A 15,000-nucleotide genomic window follows, 5' to 3' on the forward strand; every position below is an offset into this window, starting at 1 on the left:
GGTAGGGGATAATGTTGGGTCTATGGGTGGTGGTAGGGGATAATGTTGTGTCTATGGGTGGTGGTAGGGGATAATGTTGAATCTATGGGTGGTGTTGGGGATAATGTTGTGTCTATGGGTGGTGTTGGAGATAATGTTGAATCTATGGGTGGTGTTGGGGATCATGTTGAATCTATGGGTGGTGTTGGGGATAATGTTGTGTCTGTGGGTGGTGGTAGGAAATAATGTTGTGTCTATGGGTGGTGGTAGGAAATAATGTTGTGTCTATGGGTGGTGTTGGGGATAATGTTGTGTGGCTCTTGCAACACCAGTATAGTGGGTCTGATTCTCGGGACCACCCATACATCAAAAAACGTCTACAAGCGTGTCCAACCTAAACGGCAGATAGTGGGTGGTATCAGTGGGTAGTATCAGTGGGTAGTATTAGTGGGTAGTATCAGTGGGTAGTTTTAGTGGGTAGTATCAGTGGGTAGTTTTAGTGGGTAGTATCAGTGGGTAGTATTAGTGGGTAGCATCAGTGGGTAGTATCAGTGGGTAGTATCAGTGGGTAGTATCAGTGGGTAGTATCAGTGGGTAGTATCAGTGGGTAGTATTAGTGGGGAGTATCAGTGGGTAGTATCAGTGGGTAGTATTAGTGGGTAGTATCAGTGGGTAGTATCAGTGGGTAGTATCAGTGGGTAGTATCAGTGGGTAGTATTAGTGGGGAGTATCAGTGGGTAGTATCAGTGGGTAGTATTAGTGGGTAGTATCAGTGGGTAGTATCAGTGGGTAGTATCAGTGGGTAGTACTAGTTGTTGACCTGTGTGCCGGGGCAGTTGATGTCTATGGGGTCGCTCCACTCTGGAGACGTCCGCAGGTCGCCGGGCTGCAGACTGGAGCCAGGGGCCACGTTTGGGTTAGCAGGGGCCACGTTTGGGTTAGCAGGGGCCACGTTTGGGTTAGGACTGATCTTCAGCAGCATGGTGGGTAGAGCCTCTCTCTGTCTGCAGTCAGGGAAGCTGGAGAAGTGGTGGTAGAGTCCATGGTGGAGGGAGGAGTTGGCAGGGAGGGGCCGGCAGTACACCTCTGTCCTGGGGGGTTCTGGGGGGGACAAATGGGAAACAGTTGATCGATGTTATTTGACCATTTAAAAAGACATTCATAAAGTATGTATATTTAAAAAAACGTGTCTGAGGTTAACATGTGGAGAGGTGTAGTTCTGACATCATGTGTGTGTGTGTGTGTGTGTGTGTGTGTGTGTGTGTGTGTGTGTGTGTGTGTGTGTGTGTGTGTGTGTGTGTGTGTGTGTGTGTGTGTGTGTCAGACCTTACCCTTGACATTCTCCCTGAGCAGCATAGAGAGCGGGGTCTGGTTGTGGATGACCATGTGAGGACAGGGGTCCTCGTTCAGCGTCACGTAGGTGATGCCCAGGTGTTCATGATACGTCATCACCAACGCTCTGGAACAACAAAACACTGAGTCATTTAACAACCTGCAGCACAGGTCCCTCTGTCCCTCAGTGAGCCCAGAGACAGGCCCTGCAGCACAGGTCCCTCTGTCCCTCAGTGAGCCCAGAGACAGGCCCTGCAGCACAGGTCCCTCTGTCCCTCAGTGAGCCCAGAGACAGGCCCTGCAGCACAGGTCCCTCTGTCCCTCAGTGAGCCCAGAGACAGGCCCTGCAGCACAGGTCCCTCTGTCCCTCAGTGAGCCCAGAGACAGGCCTGCAGGGTAGGGCCCTGATTGGAGGCAGGCCTGCAGGGTAGGGCCCTGATTGGAGGCAGGCCTGCAGGGTAGGGCCCTGATTGGAGGCAGGCCTGCAGGGTAGGGCCCTGATTGGAAGCAGGCCTGCAGGGTAGGGCCCTGATTGGAGACAGGCCTGCAGGGTAGGGCCCTGATTGGAGGCAGGCCTGCAGGGTAGGGCCCTGATTGGAGGCAGGCCTGCAGGGTAGGGCCCTGATTGGAGGCAGGCCTGCAGGGTAGGGCCCCTGATTGGAGGCAGGCCTGCAGGGTAGGGCCCTGATTGGAGGCAGGCCTGCAGGGTAGGGCCCTGATTGGAGGCAGGCCTGCAGGGTAGGGCCCTGATTGGAGGCAGGCCTGCAGGGTAGGGCCCTGATTGGAGGCAGGCCTGCAGGGTAGGGCCCTGATTGGAGGCAGGCCTGGGGAGTAGGGCCCTGATTGGAGGCAGGCCTGCAGGGTAGGGCCCTGATTGGAGGCAGGCCTGGGGAGTAGGGCCCTGATTGGAGGCAGGCCTGGGGAGTAGGGCCCTGATTGGAGGCAGGCCTGCAGGGTAGGGCCCTGATTGGAGGCAGGCCTGCAGGGTAGGGCCCTGATTGAAGGCAGGCCTGCAGGATAGGGCCCTGATTGGAGGCAGGCCTGCAGGGTAGGGCCCTGATTGGAGGCAGGCCTGCAGGGTAGGGCCCTGATTGGAGGCAGGCCTGCAGGGTAGGGCCCTGATTGGAGGCAGGCCTGCAGGGTAGGGCCCTGATTGGAGGCAGGCCTGGGGAGTAGGGCCCTGATTGGAGGCAGGCCTGCAGGGTAGGGCCCTGATTGGAGGCAGGCCTGCAGGGTAGGGCCCTGATTGGAAGCAGGCCTGCAGGGTAGGGCCCTGATTGGAGGCAGGCCTGGGGAGTAGGGCCCTGATTGGAGGCAGGCCTGCAGGGTAGGGCCCTGATTGGAGGCAGGCCTGCAGGGTAGGGCCCTGATTGGAGGCAGGCCTGCAGGGTAGGGCCCTGATTGGAGGCAGGCCTGGGGAGTAAGGGACACACAGAAACACAGAGGGAAACACAGCTGCGCCATGAAAGAACAAAAGACTGAAAGTATCTCTGTTGTAAAAATCACTTCTGAACTCTTGGGCCCAATTATGAAGAGGAGAAGCAGTTTCTGTTTCCTTTGAGAGGAAAGCTGTCCAAACAGTCGACTAGAAGAGCCTGTGTTTAGGCCACCCCCGGAGACAAGAGAGAGAGAGGGAGGGAGAGGGAGAGAGAGAACAGAGAGAGAGAGAGACAGAGAGGAAGAGAGAGAGAGAACAGAGAGAGAGAGAGAGAGGGAGAGAGAGAACAGAGAGAGAGAGAGACAGAGAGGAAGAGAGAGAGAGAACAGAGAGAGAGAGAGAGAGAGAGAAACAGACAGAGAGAGAGAGAGAGAGAGAACAGAGAGAGAGAGAGAGAGAGAGAAACAGACAGAGAGAGAGAGAGAGAGAACAGAGAGAGAGAGAGAGAGAGAGGGGAGAGAGGGAGGGAGAGAGAAACAGACAGAGAGAGAGAGAACAGAGGGGGAGAGAGAGAACAGAGAGAGGGAGAGACAGAGAGAGGAAGAGAGAGAGAGAAACAGACAGAGAGAGAGAGAGAGAGAAACAGACAGAGAGAGAGAGAACAGAGAGAGGGAGAGACAGAGAGAGGAAGAGAGAGAGAGAAACAGACAGAGAGAGAGAGAACAGAGAGAGAGGTCGTAGAGACAGTGGAAATGATGAGGGCATCCCTTATGGCTCCAGTGCCAGTGTTTAACAGGGCATGACCACTAAAGGCTCTGTGCTTTATGTCCCCTAGCCAGGGTCTGTTCTCTCTGTCCTGACAGAACAGAGAGACTACAGGACAGAGAGACTACAGGACAGAGAGACCACAGAACAGAGAGACTACAGGACAGAGAGACTACAGGACAGAGAGACTACAGGACAGAGAGACTACAGGACAGAGAGACTACAGGACAGAGAGACTACAGAACAGAGAGATTACAGGACAGAGAGACTACAGGACAGAGAGACTACAGAACAGAGAGACTACAGGACAGAGAGACTACAGGACAGAGAGACCACAGAACAGAGAGACTACAGGACAGAGAGACTACAGGACAGAGAGCCCACAGAACAGAGAGACTACAGGACAGAGAGACTACAGGACAGAGAGATTACAGAGAGACTACAGGAGAGAGACTACAGAACAGAGAGACTACAGGACAGAGAGACTACAGGACAGAGAGACTACAGGACAGAGAGAACAGAGAGACTACAGGACAGAGAGATTACAGGAGAGAGAGACTACAGGACAGAGAGACTACAGAGAGACTACAGGAGAGAGAGATTACAGGACAGAGAGAACAGAGAGACTATAGACCCTGTAATCTCTCTGTCCTGTAGTCTCTCTGTCCTGTAGTCTCTCTGTCCTGTAGTCTCTCTGTCAGTCTCTCTGTCCTGTAGTCTCTCTGTCCTGTAGTCTCTCTGTCCTGTAGCCTCTCTGTCCTGTAGTCTCTCTGTCCTGTAGTCTCTCTGTCCTGTAGTCTCTGTCCTGTAGTCTCTCTGTCCTGTAGTCTCTCTGTTCTGCTCTGTTTCACCCACCTGGTGCTCAGACCACTGCTGCTGCAGATCTCCCCGGGGACGGCCACACTCTGCCTGGGGAAGTCAGGTCTGATGGGTGCCGGGAGGCTCCAGGACTCAGACCCGGCTACAGGTCCAGGGTCTGTGGTGGGCAGGCAGCTGAACATCATGTGTCTGGTTGGTAGAGGGAACTGAGGGATCTCCCCGTCCTTTCTTAGCAGGTCCCAGCAGGCCACAGAGACAGGTCTGAAAGGTGACTTCTGTCCTGCTGGAGCCAGGCTGAACACTGCTGTGTCTGGGAGAGGACAGGCCTAGAGAAGACAGGAGACTGCTAGTTATTTCACACTCTGGAACTGCACCTAGCCAAGCGGCAAAAACAAACTCAGTAAGTGCTAATTTGGGTTGAAAATGAGTTCATGTCATTTTTCTGATACATTAAATACATTCTTAATCACGTGGACAAGTATCCTGCCTCGATTGTATTGTGTTCAGGAGAAAATGGAGGGTCATGTTAGCCAGTAACTGGATAAAGTTACTGTGAAAGGTGTCCACACTATGACTAGTTAACGCTCTTTTTGCTCGGTAGGACAGCGGAGTGTAACGCGACCTTGCCGTTCCTCCCCAGAGAGAACTTGTCTTTCCTCCCCAGAGAGAACTTGTCTTTCCTCCCCAGAGAGAACTTGTCTTTCCTCCCCAGAGAGAACTTGTCTTTCCTCCCCAGAGAACTTGTCTTCCTCCCCAGAGAGAACTTGTCTTTCCTCCCAGAGAGAACTTGCCGTCTCCCCTTCCTCCCAGAGAGAACTTGTCGTTCTCCCCAGAGAGAACTTGCCGTTCCTCCCAGAGAGAACTTGCCGTTCCTCCCCAGAGAGAACTTGCCGTTCCTCCCCAGAGAGAACTTGCCGTTCCTCCCCAGAGAGAACTTGCCGTTCCTCCCCAGAGAGAACTTGCCGTTCCTCCCCAGAGAGAACTTGCCGTTCCTCCCCAGAGAGAACTTGCCGTTCCTCCCCAGAGAGAACTTGCCGTTCCTCCCCAGAGAGAACTTGTCGTTCTCCCCAGAGATGTCTAAACTGGTAGCAGGGATCCCCATGCTGAGAACAGTGAGCAGTTTGGTACGGACCCGGTTAGGCAGCATGATGAACAGCCAACTACAAAAGCCTGCCGTTGTTTTGTGGTCTGCGTTTTAAAAGCCGTCACAATCCTGCCGTTAAGGTTCTTCGTCTAACCGGCAGTGGCAACTGGTAACCTCACGCCATCGTCCTCTCCGGAGGATCTGAAGGCTCGTTAAATGACATCACCGCGGGGACGAGGGGACGCGTCCTGAGATGAAAGCACAAACCTGCATCCAATTCATGGGGTTTGTCTGATGTGTCTGGGCTGTGGAGTGCCAACGACCACATGGTGAGACTGGCAGAGTGGGGAGCAGGGGGAGAAACACGATATGGTGTGTGTGTGTGTGTGTGTGTGTGGGGAACATGAACTGATGGGAAACAAGCCTCTGTTCTCCACAGAGCAGTGTATCTCAACCCCAGAACGGCGGCACATTTTGGGTTTTTGCCTTCGCAGCTGATTAATGATGAGTTGATCATGTAAACCAGCTGTGTAGGGCTGGAGCAAAAACCTACATCGCCAGCCCTCGGGGTCGCCAGCCCTCGGGGTCGCCAGCCCTCGGGGTCGCCAGCCCTCGGGGTCGCCAGCCCTCGAGGTCGCCAGCCCTCGGGCGCCAGCCCTCGGGTCGCCAGCCCTCGGGGTCGCCAGCCCTTGGGGTCGCCAGAACCAGGATTGAGAACCACTGCCCTGGAGGCTGGGTGATTCTACACCACACTAGAAAGAGTGTGTGTGTGTGTGTGTGTGTGTGTGTGTGTGTGTGTGTGTGTGTGTGTGTGTGTGTGTGTGCGTGTGTCAAATCAAATTATATTAGTCAAATGGTGCCCAATACAACAGATGTAGGTAGACCTTACAGTGAAATGCTGACTGACAAGCCCTTAACTCTAATCTTCTTAAAACTGAATCGTTGGTTAAGAAAATATTTACTAAATAAACTAAAGTAAAAAACATATTTTAAAAATGTACCCGAAAAAAATGATGAGGCTATATACAGGGTGTTACGGTACAGAGTCAATGTGGAGGCTATATACAGGGGGTACCGGTACAGAGTCAATGTGGAGGCTATATACAGGGTGTTACGGTACAGAGTCAATGTGGAGGCTATATACAGGGTGTTACGGTACAGAGTCAATGTGGAGGCTATATACAGGGTGTTACGGTACAGAGTCAATGTGGAGGCTATATACAGGGGGTACCGGTACAGAGTCAATGTGGAGGCTATATACAGGGGGTACCGGTACAGAGTCAATGTGGAGGCTATATACAGGGGGTACCGGTACAGAGTCAATGTGGAGGCTATATACAGGGGGTACCGGTACAGAGTCAATGTGGAGGCTATATACAGGGTATTACGGTACAGAGTCAATGTGGAGGCTATATACAGGGGGTACCGGTACAGAGTCAATGTGGAGGCTATATACAGGGGGTACCAGTACAGAGTCAATGTGGAGGCTATATACAGGGGGTACCGGTACAGAGTCAATGTGGAGGCTATATACAGGGGGTACCGGTACAGAGTCAATGTGGAGGCTATATACAGGGGGTACCGGTACAGAGTCAATGTGGAGGCTATATACAGGGTGTTACGGTACAGAGTCAATGTGGAGGCTATATACAGGGGGTACCGGTACAGAGTCAATGTGGAGGCTATATACAGGGGGTACCGGTACAGAGTCAATGTGGAGGCTACATACAGGGGGTACCGGTACAGAGTCAATGTGGAGGCTATATACAGGGGGTACCGGTACAGAGTCAATGTGGAGGCTATATACAGGGGGTACCGGTACAGAGTCAATGTGGAGGCTATATACAGGGGGTACCAGTACAGAGTCAATGTGGAGGCTATATACAGGGGGTACCGGTACAGAGTCAATGTGGAGGCTATATACAGGGGGTACCGGTACAGAGTCAATGTGGAGGCTATAAACGGGGTACCGGTACAGAGTCAATGTGGAGGCTATATACAGGGTGTTACGGTACAGAGTCAATGTGGAGGCTATATACAGGGTGTTACGGTACAGAGTCAATGTGGAGGCTATATACAGGGGTGTAACGGTACAGAGTCAATGTGGAGGCTATATACAGGGGGTACCGGTACAGAGTCAATGTGGAGGCTATATACAGGGGGTACCGGTACAGAGTCAATGTGGAGGCTATATACAGGGTGTTACGGTACAGAGTCAATGTGGAGGCTATATACAGGGTGTTACGGTACAGAGTCAATGTGGAGGCTATATACAGGGGGTACCGGTACAGAGTCAATGTGGAGGCTATATACAGGGGGTACCGGTACAGAGTCAATGTGGAGGCTATATACAGGGTGTTACGGTACAGAGTCAGTGTGGAGGCTATATACAGGGGGTACCGGTACAGAGTCAAAGTGGAGGCTATATACAGGGTGTTACGGTACAGAGTCAATGTGGAGGCTATATACAGGGGGTACCGGTACAGAGTAAATGTGGAGGCTATATACAGGTTGTTACGGTACAGAGTCAGTGTGGAGGCTATATACAGGGGGTACCGGTACAGAGTCAATGTGGAGGCTATATACAGGGTGTTACGTTACAGAGTCAATGTGGAGGCTATATACAGGGGGTACCGGTACAGAGTCAATGTGGAGGCTATATACAGGGGGTTACGGTACAGAGTCTATGTGGAGGCTATATACAGGGGGTACCGGTACAGAGTCAATGTGGAGGCTATATACAGGGGGTACCGGTACAGAGTCAATGTGGAGGCTATATACAGGGGGTACCGGTAGAGAGTCAATGTGGAGGCTATATACAGGGGGGTACCGGTACAGAGTCAATGTGGAGGCTATATACAGGGGGTTACGGTACAGAGTCAATGTGGAGGCTATATACAGGGGGTACCGGTACAGAGTCAATGTGGAGGCTATATACAGGGGGTACCGGTACAGAGTCAATGTGGAGGCTATATACAGGGGGTACCGGTACAGAGTCAATGTGGAGGCTATATACAGGGGGGTACCGGTACAGAGTCAATGTGGAGGCTATATACAGGGTGTTACGGTACAGAGTCAATGTGGAGGCTATATACAGGGGGTACCGGTACAGAGTCAATGTGGAGGCTATATACAGGGGGTACCGGTACAGAGTCAATGAGCAGGGGTATGAGGTAGTGGAGGTAATATGTACATGTAGGTAGGGGTATGAGGTAGTGGAGGTAATATGTACATGTAGGTAGGGGTATGAGGTGATGGGGTGAAATGCATCGATAATAAACGGCGAGTAGCTGCAATGTAAATAGTCCAGGTGGCCATTTGATTGGCTGTTCAGGAGTCTTACGGCCCTAGACTTGGCGCTCCGGTACCGCCTGCCATGCGGCACTAGAGAGAACAGTCTATGACTAGGGTGGCTTTGACAATTTTAAGGGTCTGACACCGCCTGGTATAGATGACCTGGATGGCAGGCAGCTTAGCCCCAGTGGTGTCCTGGGTCGTACACACTACCCTCTGTAGCGCCTTACGGTCGGAGGTTGAGCAGTTGCCGTACCAGGCGGTGATGCAACCAGTCAGGATGCTCTCGATGGTGCAGCTGTAGAACCTTTTGAGGATCTGAGGACCCATGCCAAATCTTTTTAGTCTCCTGAGGGGGAATAGGCTTTGTCGCGCCCTCTTCACGACTGTCTTGGTGTGTTTGGACCATGATAGTTTGTTGGTGATGTGGACACCGAGGAACTTGAAGCTCTCAACCTGCTCCACTGCAGCCCCATCGATGAGAATGGTTCCCAGTCAGACAGTAGAGGTCTAGAGGACAGGAAGTAGGGGGTGTTACCTGGTCTGTGGTCCCCAGGGCCTGGTCAGACAGTAGGGCTCTATATGACAGGAAGTAGGGGGTGTTGTTAACCAGGATGGTCCTGTCTTCTATCTGGATGATCTGGATGCCGTGTCTAACCACTGACGACACGCAGAACTGACAAACCTATAGGGAGGGGACACAGACACAGACACAGAGACACAGAGACAGAGAGAGGCAGAGAGAGAGAGACAGAGACAGAGGCAGAGAGAGGCAGAGAGACAGAGACAGAGACACAGAGAGAGAGACAGAGAGAGAGAGACAGAGACAGAGAGAGAGAGAGACAGAGAGAGAGAGACAGAGATAGAGAGACAGAGAGAGAGACAGAGATAGAGAGACAGAGAGAGAGACAGAGAGAGAGACAGAGAGAGAGAGACAGAGAGAGAGAGAGAGACAGAGAGAGAGAGACAGAGAGACAGAGAGAGACAGAGGCAGAGACAGAGAGAGAGAGACAAAGACAGAGAGAGACAGAGACAGAGTTAATGCCTAACATTGCTTCCATTCACTCATGTCTATCTGATACTGTATTTCTATGTGTTAGTTAGTCTCATTGACACTTTATAGACAGGACAGTGATATGTGGTTGTCTGACATGTTCCTACCTTGTTGAATCAACTCATTGTCAGTGTCTCTGGACAAAAGCATCAGCTAAATGACTCACATGTCTCACGTAGAGAAAAAGTGGCTTGGGGAGGATGTGAGTACGGATAGTCCCTAACCTTCTGTCTTCCAGGACTCCTCCCCAGGGGGATCTCTGCCTCCACATAGCCCTCCTCGTCCAGGGTGAGGACCTCGGGACTGACACCTTCCTTCCAGCGCGGAGACGTCAGGTCATGGACCAGCTTCAGGGCTGTAGACTTATGGACCGTGTTAGTGTTGGACCAGTAGATGCCCAGCTGAAACGCCTCCTAGAGAGAGGGAGGGACGGAGAGAGGGACAAACAGACAGGGAGGAAGGGACAAAGAGAGAGGGAGAGACAAAGAGAGAGAGAGGGAGGGATGAAGATAGAGAGAAAGAGGGAGGGAGAGAGAGAGAGAGACAGAGAGAGGTAGAGAGAGAGAGAGACGGAGACAAAGGGGAGAGGGAGAGAGAGACAGAGAGAGAGAGAGAGGTAGAGAAAGAGAGACGAGACAGAAAGGGGGAGAGTGAGAGAGAGACAGAGAGGGGGAGAGGGAGAGAGAGACAGAGAGAGACAGACAGAGAGACAGAGAGATATAGAGAGAGAGACAGAGAGAGAGACAGAGAGAGAGACAGAGAGAGATAGAGAGAGAGAGACAGAGAGACAGAGAGAGAGAGAGAGAGAGAGAGAGAGAGACAGAGAGAGAGAGACAGAGAGAGAGAGAGAGACAGATAGAGAGAGAGACAGACAGAGAGACAGAGAGAGAGACAGAGAGAGATAGAGAGAGAGAGACAGAGAGACTAGGTTTAAATCAATCAGTGATTATGATGAATACATGGACACACACAAAGCCCAGCTCTCTGAGTCGGCCATTCCCAGCTCCTCTCGGCCGTTACCTCATAAATCGCGGGTGCTATGGAAACAATGCTTTATTTGGTTCTGTTTCACAGACTATTACACATGTAGGGCTTTAAGCTAGTTTCCTGCAGCTATCAGCCTTTATCCTCTGATACCAGACAGACTGCCTAGTGATGGGGTTTGAGGTTCGGACCCCTACAGACAGACTGCCTGCCTTAGTACCTAGTGATGGGGTTTGAGGTCTGAACCCCTACAGACTGACTGCCTTAGTACCTAGTGATGGGGTTTGAGGTCTGAACCCCTACAGACAGACTGCCTTAGTACCTAGTGATGGGGTTTGAGGTCTGAACCCCTACAGACAGACTGCCTTAGTACCTAGTGATGGGGTTTGAGGTCTGAACCCCTACAGACTGACAGACTGCCTTAGTACCTAGTGATGGGGTTTGAGGTCTGAACCCCTACAGACAGACTGCCTTAGTACCTAGTGATGGGGTTTGAGGTCTGAACCCCTACAGACTGACAGCCTTAGTACCTAGTGATGGGGTTTGAGGTCTGAACCCTACAGACAGACTGCCTTAGTACCTAGTGATGGGGTTTGAGGTCTGAACCCCTACAGACTGACAGCCTTAGTACCTAGTGATGGGGTTTGAGGTCTGAACCCCTACAGACAGACTGCCTTAGTACCTAGTGATGGGGTTTGAGGTCTGAACCCCTACAGACAGACTGCCTTAGTACCTAGTGATGGGGTTTGAGGTCTGAACCCCTACAGACAGACTGCCTTAGTACCTAGTGATGGGGTTTGAGGTCCGGACCCCTACAGACAGACTGCCTTAGTACCTAGTGATGGGGTTTGAGGTCTGAACCCCTACAGACTGACTGCCTTAGTACCTGGTGATGGGGTTTGAGGTCTGAACCCCTACAGACTGACAGCCTTAGTACCTAGTGATGGGGTTTGAGGTCTGAACCCCTACAGACAGACTGCCTTAGTACCTAGTGATGGGGTTTGAGGTCTGAACCCCTACAGACAGACTGCCTTAGTACCTAGTGATGGGGTTTGAGGTTCGAACCCCTACAGACAGACTGCCTTAGTACCTAGTGATGGGGTTTGAGGTCTGAACCCCTACAGACTGACTGCCTTAGTACCTGGTGATGGGGTTTGAGGTTCGGACCCCTACAGACAGACTGCCTTAGTACCTAGTGATGGGGGCTCCTCTGCCGTGTGTGTGTGTGTGTGTGTGTGTGTGTGTGTGTGTGTGTGTGTGTGTGTGTGTGTGTGTGTGTGTGTGTGTGTGTGGCCAGTTTATTAGGTACACCACCCTGTTCACGACAATGGTTCGCTCCTCCAGACAGTGTCTGGGGGTTTTACCGAGAATATAAAAACATCCGGTCAGCAACAGTCCTGTGAAGAGAGGTCGGCTGCTTTTGCAACAGCTAATGGGGATCCTAATAAAATACCAAAAAACCCCAAAGAATTCAGGCTGTTCTGGAGGCAAAGTGTGGTCTGACCCGGTACTAGATGGATGTACCTAATAAACTGGCCGCTGACTGTATAATACACAAAGAGTGGCTGATATACGACCTGATACACGACCTGCATAGCTCTAGAAGGTGTCGATAACGGCAGCCATCTTGGTCAGCGATACAGTCAAAAACCAGGCTATATAAATCAAAGGGTCTCTCCTCTCTCACCTTGAAGTTAGGAGGAACGAGGGTCTTTCCGGCGGGTATCTGCAGGACGATGGTCTCCCCTTCAAACAGCCAGAGGTCCCACGTAGAGTGGTTGGTTAACAGGGCCCAGGGAATGAGCTCTACGAGAAGAGTGTTGAGACCAGGTCTCCAAACGGACAACTTCACCTGCATGGGGCTGTCCCACTGGGCTAGGACTTCTGATCCAGGCCTACACAGAGATATACAGTTAACATCAACACCTATACAGCTCCCTGGGCTGTCCCACTGGGCTAGGACTTCTGATCCAGGCCTACACAGAGATATACAGTTAACATCAACACCTATACAGCTCCCTGGGCTGTCCCACTGGGCTAGGACTTCTGATCCAGGCCTACACAGAGATATACAGTTAACATCAACACCTATACAGCTCCTGGGCTGTCCCACTGGGCTAGGACTTCTGATCCAGGCCTACACAGAGATATACAGTTAACATCAACACCTATAGAGCTCCCTGGGCTGTCCCACTGGGCTAGGACTTCTGATCCAGGCCTACACAGAGATATACAGTTAACATCAACACCTATACAGCTCCCTGGGCTGTCCCACTGGGCTAGGACTTCTGATCCAGGCCTACACAGAGATATACAGTTAACATCAACACCTATAGAGCTCCCTGGGCTGTCCCACTGGGCTAGGACTTCTGATCCAGGCCTACACAGAGATATACAGTTAACATCAACACCTATACAGCTCCCTGGGGGCTGTCCCACTGGGCTAGGACTTCTGATCCAGGCCTACACAGAGATATACAGTTAACATCAACACCTATACAGCTGCCATGGGGCTGTCCCACTGGGCAAGGACTTCTGATCCAGGCCTACACAGAGATATACAGTTAACATCAACACCTATGGAGCTCCCTGGGCTGTCCCACTGGGATAGGACTTTGATCCAGGCCTACACAGAGATATACAGTTAACATCAACACCTATAGAGCTCCCTGGGCTGTCCCACTGGGCTAGGACTTCTGATCCAGGCCTACACAGAGATATACAGTTAACATCAACACCTATACAGCTCCCTGGGCTGTCCCACTGGAGCTAGGACTTCTGATCCAGGCCTACACAGAGATATACAGTTAACATCAACACCTATAGAGCTCCCTGGGCTGTCCCACTGGGCTAGGACTTCTGATCCAGGCCTACACAGAGATATACAGTTAACATCAACACCTATACAGCTCCCTGGGCTGTCCCACTGGGCTAGGACTTGTCCAGGCCTACACAGAGTATACAGTTAACATCAACACCTATAGAGCTCCCTGGGCTGTCCCACTGGGCTAGGACTTCTGATCCAGGCCTACACAGAGATATACAGTTAACATCAACACCTATACAGCTCCCTGGGGGCTGTCCCACTGAGCTAGGACTTCTGATCCAGGCCTACACAGAGATATACAGTTAACATCAACACCTATACAGCTCCCTGGGGCTGTCCCACTGAGCTAAGGACTTCTGATCCAGGCCTACACAGAGATATACAGTTAACATCAACACCTATACAGCTCCATGGGGCTGTCCCACTGAGCTAGGACTTCTGATCCAGGCCTACACAGAGATATACAGTTAACATCAACACCTATACAGCTCCATGGGCTGTCCCACTGGGCTAGGACTTCTGATCCAGGCCTACACAGAGATATACAGTTAACATCAACACCTATAGAGCTCCCTGGGCTGTCCCACTGGGCTAGGACTTCTGATCCAGGCCTACACAGAGATATACAGTTAACATTAACACCTATACAGCTCCCTGGGCTGTCCCACTGGGCTAGGACTTCTGATCCAGGCCTACACAGAGATATACAGTTAACATCAACACCTATACAGCTCCCTGGGCTGTCCCACTGAGCTAGGACTTCTGATCCAGGCCTACACAGAGACATACAGTTAACATCAACACCTATACAGCTCCCTGGGCTGTCCCACTGAGCTAAGGACTTCTGATCCAGGCCTACACAGAGATATACAGTTAACATCAACACCTATACAGCTCCCTGGGGGGTGGGGGGGGGGGGGCTGACCCCTGAGATAAGGCCTCCACTATACACCTGTAACATGGAGGTGTCTGTCCCCCTGAGATAAGGCCTCCACTATACACCTGTAACATGGAGGTGTCTGTCCCACTGAGATAAGGCCTCCACTATACACCTGTAACATGGAGGTGTCTGTCCCCCTGAGATAAGGCCTCCACTATACACCTGTAACATGGAGGTGTCTGTCCCACTGAGATAAGGCCTCCACTATACACCTGTAACATGGAGGTGTCTGTCCCCTGAGATAAGGCCTCCACTATACACCTGTAACATGGAGGTGTCTGTCCCCCTGAGATAAGGCCTCCACTATACACCTGTAACATGGAGGTGTCTGTCCCCCTGAGATAAGGCCTCCACTATACACCTGTAACATGGAGGTGTCTGTCCCACTGAGATAAGGCCTCCACTACACACCTGTAACATGGAGGTGTCTGTCCCCCTGAGATAAGGCCTCCACTACACACCTGTAACATGGAGGTGTCTGTCCCCCTGAGATAAGGCCTCCACTACACACCTGTAACATGGAGGTGTCTGTCCCCCTGAGATA

At 51.8% G+C, this 15,000-nt stretch overlaps 1 protein-coding gene across 1 annotated transcript in view; it reads right to left on the reverse strand.

The window, feature by feature from the left end:
- The window catches only part of LOC106593635 (vacuolar protein sorting-associated protein 13B), a 64,883-nt gene that overhangs the window by 23,311 nt on the left and 26,572 nt on the right, over positions 1-15,000 (reverse strand). The window contains exons 5-10 of the mRNA XM_045713434.1: positions 12,377-12,584; positions 9,930-10,118; positions 9,190-9,336; positions 4,310-4,599; positions 1,311-1,438; positions 800-1,080 (exon numbers count right to left, since the gene is read on the reverse strand). Of these exons, the coding sequence (XP_045569390.1) occupies positions 800-1,080; positions 1,311-1,438; positions 4,310-4,599; positions 9,190-9,336; positions 9,930-10,118; positions 12,377-12,584 (1,243 nt within the window). The remainder of the gene's footprint in view (positions 1-799; positions 1,081-1,310; positions 1,439-4,309; positions 4,600-9,189; positions 9,337-9,929; positions 10,119-12,376; positions 12,585-15,000) is intronic.

The sequence above is a fragment of the Salmo salar genome, unplaced genomic scaffold (genome assembly GCF_905237065.1).
Source record: "Salmo salar unplaced genomic scaffold, Ssal_v3.1, whole genome shotgun sequence".
NCBI classification, from domain to species: Eukaryota; Metazoa; Chordata; class Actinopteri; order Salmoniformes; family Salmonidae; genus Salmo; species Salmo salar.